The 7,828-nt window shown below is 61.2% G+C and overlaps 1 protein-coding gene across 1 annotated transcript in view; it reads left to right on the forward strand.

Moving 5' to 3' along the window:
* Positions 1-1,709: 1,709 nt before the first annotated feature.
* The window catches only part of LOC104622125 (glycine receptor subunit alpha-4), a 7,081-nt gene continuing 962 nt past the window's right edge, over positions 1,710-7,828 (forward strand). The window contains exons 1-7 of the mRNA XM_010288799.1: positions 1,710-1,818; positions 2,204-2,271; positions 3,021-3,244; positions 3,377-3,459; positions 3,656-3,796; positions 3,879-4,093; positions 4,392-4,540. Coding sequence (XP_010287101.1) covers positions 1,740-1,818; positions 2,204-2,271; positions 3,021-3,244; positions 3,377-3,459; positions 3,656-3,796; positions 3,879-4,093; positions 4,392-4,540 — 959 coding nt within the window. The 5' untranslated portion in view covers positions 1,710-1,739. The remainder of the gene's footprint in view (positions 1,819-2,203; positions 2,272-3,020; positions 3,245-3,376; positions 3,460-3,655; positions 3,797-3,878; positions 4,094-4,391; positions 4,541-7,828) is intronic.

Consider the following 7,828-nt stretch of genomic DNA (forward strand, 5'->3'; position numbering starts at 1 on the left):
CAGGCAGAGCCTGAACTGGGGAGCTGCAGCCAAACCTTGAGAAGAGCCAGGACCCAGGGGCTGTGCCCAGGGGCTGTGTGCCAGCGTGGCCCTGCCATGGTGCTGCTGGAGGTGGCTGCACCCAGGGTGTTTCTGCACCCCCTGCAGCACCCAAGCTCCGAGCATCACTGGGGCTGCAGATCCACCACTGCTCGGCCAGTTAGCTGAGCCCCTTCAAGGCGCACGCTGCTGCTGCACTAAGGGAGCCTTCCTCCCACATGCTCCAGAGGAAAACTCCAATCCTCCTCTCCAGCTGAGGACAACATGGTTCACAGCTATGTGGCAGGCAGAGGCCTGACTTAACCCCTTGTTACCCTGGCCTCTCACAGCCCTCCTCCCAAAGGCACACATCTCATGCAGCTCCTGGAGGGGGAATTTCTCCCAGCCTTTTGCTTTGGGCCAGGACTAGTCTCAGGTACTCTCTGCTGCCCGAATCCAACTAAGAGAAAATGTGCCTGGCTGGATCATTTTGGGGTGGCCATTGCAGCCATTTCTAGCTGGCAAGGATGCACACAAGCTCCTCCAGGATGAATCTCGCTCCCCTGAGAGCAGGGAGGAACAAGGTATGTTGGTAAGAAGAGAGCAGGTAGGAACAAGGTGTGTTGGTAGGAACAAGGAGGTAGGAACGAGGACCTCAGGGGATCCCAGCTCCGAGCATCATCCTCTCCTTGTGGTAATGGGGTTGTAGCTCCAAGCAGGAGAGGGACCCACCTGGGCACAGACCCAGCAGAGTTACGAGGCGGTGTGCAGCAGGACTAGCAGCATGCTCAAAGCTCCCTTTGTGTCGGAGGTCTCCAGCTAATTCCTCTCTATCACAGCCACATGCCTGGCAATGTGGTGAGCGAATGTCTCTTGCATTGTTCTTTGAAATGATCGCTATAGACTGACAGAAGGAGAGAAACTGGCAGGCTAAGACGCGTTCACAAAAATATCCCCTCCAAGGTCAGTTTAAGTAAGCCTCCATCATCGATGAGCGCTGCGTGGGAGAGCTCCTGTCAGCTCTGCACCATGGCTGGTGCGGAGGTGGGCTTTGCTGCTTCTCTTCTGCCACATCATCTTGGCCCATGGCAAGGTGTCACAACTCCAGTTGTGCTCCCAGGCACCTCCTCACTCACACCAGGCCAGCCCATGGCTCGAGGGGGCATCTTGTCTCCCCCAAGCCCCCCAAGCCAGAAGTCCGAGTCAGGCAGGCTACGGACGTTTGCTCAGCAACTCAAGCCAGGGCTGGTGATTGAACCCAGGAGGACCCTCCCCACTTTCCCCCTCCAGCACCGGCACACAGCCCGGCTGCTCTGCACGAGGCCATCACCCGCTGCACCCCATCCCCACCGCAGCCCTGGAGCTGGGAAGCACCCGGCCTTGAACGCCATGCCAGGGGACACGGTGGGCAGGGGCTTTGCTGGAAGAGGGACAGACAAAAAGTGGGCACATAGCACTCAGCTGTGGTGGGCGAGGGGGGAAGCCACTGGGATCACAGCGGAAGGGGGAAGGAGTCCTGGGGTCAGCATGCTGAATTGGCTCTGGAGTGGATGTGGCGTGGGCACAGCCACTTCCCCTGGCAGCTGGCAATCCCTGTGGGGTGCCAAAATGTGCCTGCAGACCCCTGATGCCAGCAGGCAGCTAACCTGCCGCCTCTGCCCCGCAGGCTGGTCTCAGGGTGGGAGGAGATTAAAGCTGCTTCCCGAAGCTTGCCCCAGCCCATGTCACCCTCTGATTTCCTGGACAAGCTTATGGGACGAACATCAGGGTACGACGCCCGGATTCGACCCAACTTCAAAGGTAAGGAGAGGACGTGAGGCTCCCAAACCTGGCAGTGGCCACACTTATGGCTGCCCAAAACCAGGGAACAGGCAGGTATGGGTTTGGGGGCAGGACCCTGACTCACATCCCTCTGTCCCAACACCCTCCCCAGAGTCCTGGCTGCTCCTGTGGTCACAGCCGCTCCATGTGTGCCTGCTTTGCCTGACAGCACAGGCAGCTGCAGTGTTTGCAAGGTGTACTGGGGTTCACCCTGACACACTTCGGGGGTGACCCGGCGGGCAGGGGGATGCTCGTGTGCGTTCATCTGCGCAGCGCGTGCAGGATGCGGTGTCCCCACGTGTGCCTGTGCAGTGCACGTGTCTCCCTGGCCAGTGGTGAGAGGAGGCTTCACGCTGTTTTCCAGGTCCACCTGTCAACGTGACGTGCAACATCTTCATCAACAGCTTCGGCTCTGTCACCGAGACCACCATGGTAAGGGTTTCATCGGTGTAATGGGCTCCTCTCCCAGTGCCTTGGTGCTGGTGGTGGCTCTGCTGGGGATTGTGTGTGTCCTGGTGCCTGAAACTGTGGCCGTGCTTACAGGGGTTATCTGAGCCCTTCTCTGGAGCTGGCCCTGGCACCATGGTGGGGACATGCAGAGCCATAGCAAATGGCTGTGGCTTGTCTGGGGTCAGTTAACCAGAGCTTGGCTGTGTGGGCCGCATTCCCCATGCCAGAGCTGGGTGAAAAACCCTGAAGTGTCAGAGTGAGGCAGCCGGCGGTAGCTCCCTGCTGTTCGCAGGCTTGGCAGGTGCCATACAACTCAAGTGAGCTCTGTGTCCCTGCCATCCCCAGCCTCCTCGCGTACATGAGCCTCTAAGGAAGCCCCAGGGCTAAAAAAATCCTATTTGTGCTGCTGCAAAGCCTTGATACCATCGACCATCAGATCAAGCCCCCACAGGGCCATAAATCCCTGCAAAGAATGCTGCAGGCAATAGCTACTGGTCCTCCTTCTCCTTCTCTCAGCTGCTGTGGCTTTGGCTTTTTAATTTCCCTGGCGGCCAACAGCATGGGAAGGCCTCTGAGCTGCCCCTGCCCCGTGTGTGGTTAGTGGTGGGCAGGCAGCACCTGCCGGGCTGAGCCTCGACTGAGACCCCCTTCTACCTCCTCCTCCATCTCTTCCTCCTCCTCCCTGGGCACTGTGGGGTGCTCCCGGCTGACGCGGTGCCCTCTTGCCCCAGGACTACCGGGTGAACATCTTCCTACGGCAGCAGTGGAATGACCCCCGTCTGGCTTATCGCGAGTACCCCGATGACTCCCTTGACCTCGACCCCTCCATGCTCGACTCCATCTGGAAGCCAGACTTGTTCTTCGCCAATGAGAAAGGTGCCAATTTCCACGAGGTCACCACTGACAACAAGCTGCTGCGCATCTTCAAAAATGGCAACGTGCTCTACAGCATTAGGTAGAATGCTTCTCCTCTGGTGCAGTGCATGAGTGGGGAGGTGAAGCTTTCCTCTTGCCTCCCGTGGAGCAGCTTTTCCCTTCTGACTGTCCCAGCCCTCAGCAACCACCTTCTTTCCTCTGCCTCCTCTAGGCTGACGCTGATCCTGTCCTGCCCCATGGACCTCAAGAACTTCCCCATGGACATCCAGACGTGCACGATGCAGCTGGAGAGCTGTGAGTACCTAGGGGGGTTCAAGCTGTGCTTCATCCCACCCACCCCACCCCATCCCATCCCATCTCATCCCATCCCATCCCAAAGGCTGGCATCTTCCTGCTTCTGAGGGAGGTGAGCAGGAAGGAGTGGTCGTTCAGGGTGGGGATGAATGGGGTGCATGTCCCCCCAGCCCATGACTCCCTCCATCCCCTCCAGTTGGCTACACCATGAATGACCTCATCTTCGAGTGGCTGGAAGAGCAGGAGGCTGTGCAGGTGGCAGAGGGCTTGACACTCCCACAGTTCATCCTCAGGGATGAGAAGGACCTGGGCTATTGCACCAAGTACTACAACACAGGTGAGAACCCCACGGACCTGCTGCCAGCCTCCACCATGGCCCAGGGGTCCCTCTCGCCCATCAGAGCCGTCTTTCCCCACAGGCAAGTTCACCTGCATTGAGGTGAAGTTCCACCTGGAGAGGCAGATGGGTTACTACCTAATCCAGATGTACATCCCCAGCCTGCTCATCGTCATCCTCTCCTGGGTCTCCTTCTGGATCAACATGGATGCGGCGCCGGCCCGTGTGGGCTTGGGCATCACCACCGTGCTCACCATGACCACGCAGAGTGCCGGCTCCCGCGCCTCCCTGCCCAAGGTCAGTGCTGGCTCCATGCCAGGCTCCGGTGCTGCAGCCTGCGCGAGGCACCGGGGGTGCCCGCTGCTGCTCCCAGGGCCCCAGAGGCAGGGGTCGGCTCTCAAACTCCGTGGCCCTGCCGGCTGGGGCACCGCACGTGCCAAGGGGGAACATGGTGCTGCTTGGCTGGGCGAGCTCTGGCCCGTGTGTCCCAGCTGAGAGGGCTCCTGTGCCCCTTGGCAGCGGGGCGAAGCTGGCAGTGGCAGGGACGAGCGGGGTGGGGGGCAGCGGGTCCCTGAGCTCCCTCTCGCACTCGCAGGTCTCCTACGTGAAGGCCATCGACATCTGGATGGCTGTGTGCCTGCTCTTTGTCTTTGCCGCCTTGCTGGAGTACGCAGCCGTCAACTTCGTCTCCCGCCAGCACAAAGAGTTCATGCGCCTGCGCCGGCGCCAACGGCGGCACAGGATGGGGAGGCCCTCCCCCCCTGCCTGTCCTCAGCCACCAAGGGGACACCCTGGGACTGCGGGGCCAGTTTCTCAGCAGCCGCCGGGGCAGGGCTCGGTGCTGGCCTGTCCCCCACTGCCTGGGACTTGCAGCCAGCCCCTCCGGCACATCAGCGACCTGCAGGCATCGCAGTGCTTCTGCCTGCCTAAGCAGTACAGTGCACAGCACTCATGGGTGCCACAGGCCCTGCCAGCACAAACACACTCAGGGTGCCATCCTCCTCCTGCCAGGACATCCTTGGGCTCCTCTTCCTCTAAAAAAGCAGAAGAATAAACAGCGAGGGTGGGGGAAATGGCCTTTCCCCTTACCTGCAGCCCCAAACCCGGGCTCCTCGCTGTGCCACAGCTGTGACGGGCTCACTGAGGCGTCAGGGTGCTGAAGCACCAAGGGTACCTGGTGGCACTCAGGGACAGGGTCTGGGCTGCAGATGAGAGTGCAGCAGGGCCTGGAGAGGCAAGGTCCCGTGCTCGTGGGACAGCCCTTCCCTCTGCCAGCTCATCAGCGCAGGCATCAGGCCTGCAAGATGCTCGGGGAAGGCACACAGCTGCCCCACTCTCATTTTCCTGCTGCACTGCAAGGCATCAGACCTCCCTGGAAAACATGAGTACATGTACACACCGCACAGGCTCGCGGTGCCCCGTGCAGCCACATCCCTTCAGCTCATGCTGAAGATGGATCCCAGTGCCTGAGCACGGCCTGGGGGGCTTTTTCCCCCAACATGGAGCACCTCTCCCCCCGCCATCCCCATCCTGGCGCCCAGAGCCACTGTCCCTGGGGCCGGGGCAGAGCCATCAGTCACCTGCTGTCCTGTTTCTGTTTGCTGCGCACTGTCGGATGCCAAAAGGGCCTGAGCAGCGGGACAGACAGCCCGGAGTCCCTGCGGCAGCCGAGCGGCCGGCACGGCGGCGAGCACACCTACGCGACGCTCTCGCAGCTCTCCAGCTCCCGGGTAAAGCGCGACCCTCTGGCAGCCCCCCACGCAGTGCAGTGCAGCGCACCCCCAGCCAGCCTCACCCGCCCCTCCCCAAAACAAGCTCCCCAGGAGCTGGCCCAGGGGTCAGCAAGGGCCCATGGAAGAAGCAGGGCAGTGATTTGCACAGAGCATGTGCCCATAGGATGGAGCTGCGGCTCCCTGAGCTGAAAAGAGATCTCTCAGAGGGATGGGGACGGAGCAGATTTCCCTTGAGACACCACTGCTCCGTGCCTCAGTTTCCCCTTCCGTAAAGCCGGACCAGCATAGTCCCCTTTGCCAAGGGGCGAGTGATAGTGGGGCAGACCGACGGCCGCTCCTGAGCTGCTGCCCAGCTCCCCAGGCCGTGCCCACACCCCTGGCCCGGTGAGGGCTCTGCCTGCCCGGCTTTCCTGGCACAGGCAGGTTTGAGGCACTCACGGCTGCCTGCAGCAAGTCCAGCACAGAAAGGTGCTGAGGGCACACGGGCACTGCAGCTGGAGGCACAGGGAGGAGCGGTGGGGCAGGGCAGGCTCCCAGGCTGGCCGGGAGGTCCTGGGGGACAATGGCAAGGAGCTTGTAATGCTCTGTCATGTATGGTCTGTGTACATTTTGCCGGTGATTACCTTGGCACTCATAAGAACAAGGAGTTCGCATTTGGTTCTAAAGACCAGATTCCAGGCTTGTATCAGATATTTCAGACGGTAGTAATAGGGTAGTAGAGGATTAGTCAAAAGAGGATCAATACAGAGAATGGATTTTACTTTTAAGTACGTATGTGTGTGTACGTATGTATATACATAAAAAGTTCACCTAGCTCAGGCCGCAGCTCCACGGAGAGGAGGTCAGGCCGGGGACATCCTCGCGTGCCCGCTCGGCCGGGCTGCCCCAAGCTCCCCCTCTGCCATCATCAGCCCTTGGACGCCAGGAGAGGCTTCCCGGCTACCCCCAGCACGCTCCCTTGCTCCCTGCGCTGCAGCCAGGAGCACCCGGGGTTGCTGCTCTGTCAGAGACCAGAGCAGAGCCCCGCTGCCCGCAGCTCCTGTGCCGATGGCCTGACGCAGCACAGCCCAGGTGCTGCAGCCCGATGGTGAATCCCCAGACCTCACAAAGCCAGGCTCAGGGAGCTCCCCGCACCCAGCTTTGGCCCCCAATAAGCACCCGGCGGCTGCTCCAGCCCAGAGGGACCCAACTGGGAGGATCAGCACTCCCAGTCTGCCATCTCCTCCCCCAAATGCCCTTGGCTGGGCCCGCTGGCTCCCTGGGCTGGGGGAATAGCTGCTGCCCCCCAGGGCACGCAGGGAACCCCAGCTCCCCTCCACCGTGTCCCCCGGGGTGGCCGCAAGCGCTCGGTCTGGGGCAGGGGAATAAAACTTTGCTGCAAATGAGAACTAATCTCAGCAATTTGAGCCGTTGCTGCTCTTCCCCCTGAGAAATCTTGCTTAGCCAGCAGATTGCCAAGTTAAAGATGCCAGGGCGCAAGCTGTCCGCATGAGAGCCCCCGTGCCGGCTGAGCGCCTGTGCAGGCTGACCTCAGCGAGGAGGCTGCTCTCTGCGGTTTGGAGGGCAGTGCCAGTCAGAGATGGTGTTTGGGATCCGGCACCCAGGCTGCATGTGGGCTGGGCACGAGGCGAGGGGCTGGCCTGCAGCACACCCTGCGAGAAGAGACCCGTCGCAGACAGATATGGCACCGGTGGGGCAGAGCGGGGATGAGCCAGAGAGACCAAAATGAATGGCCCAAGGGACTCGGCAAGAAGCCAGACATGCAGCCCGGGCTTGCACATACCAGTCCCTCACCAAATCTTCACACAAAGAACCCACCCCCACGGATAAAAGAGCAGGACAAGGCGAGTCGCTAACAACGTGCAGCTGTTGGTGGGGAGGGTTGTGGGCACCACTGGCTGGCACCCGCCACAAGGCAAGCGGGGCTGTGACCCAAGGGTGAAGGCAGGCATCCGGCTCTCACGGCACTTTTGCAGGCATGATCATGGACATGCAGCCCGTGGGCACGCTGCCCTCCCTGCAGTCCCTGGCCAGCATCGGGGGAGATGGGGTGAGCAAGGGCAGAGACCAGCAAGGAGTCCAGCTCTCTCAGCCTCCCCTCTCTGCTGCAGCAGGCAGCCCCCACCAAGCAGCTGTGGGGAGAAATGGGCATCTGGGCCCTTGGGGGACTGGGAGACCCTGCAAGCCCTGATGGTAGCCAGGCTCCTGTATCCCTGCCTAGGTCTGCCCCAGCAAGCTGCCTGCCCCCTCCCATTCACTGGCACAGGTACGCTTCCACCCCGCAGCAAACACGGCTGCC

Source organism: Phaethon lepturus, unplaced genomic scaffold (genome assembly GCF_000687285.1).
Source record: "Phaethon lepturus isolate BGI_N335 unplaced genomic scaffold, ASM68728v1 scaffold24560, whole genome shotgun sequence".
In the NCBI taxonomy this organism is placed as follows: Eukaryota; Metazoa; Chordata; class Aves; order Phaethontiformes; family Phaethontidae; genus Phaethon; species Phaethon lepturus.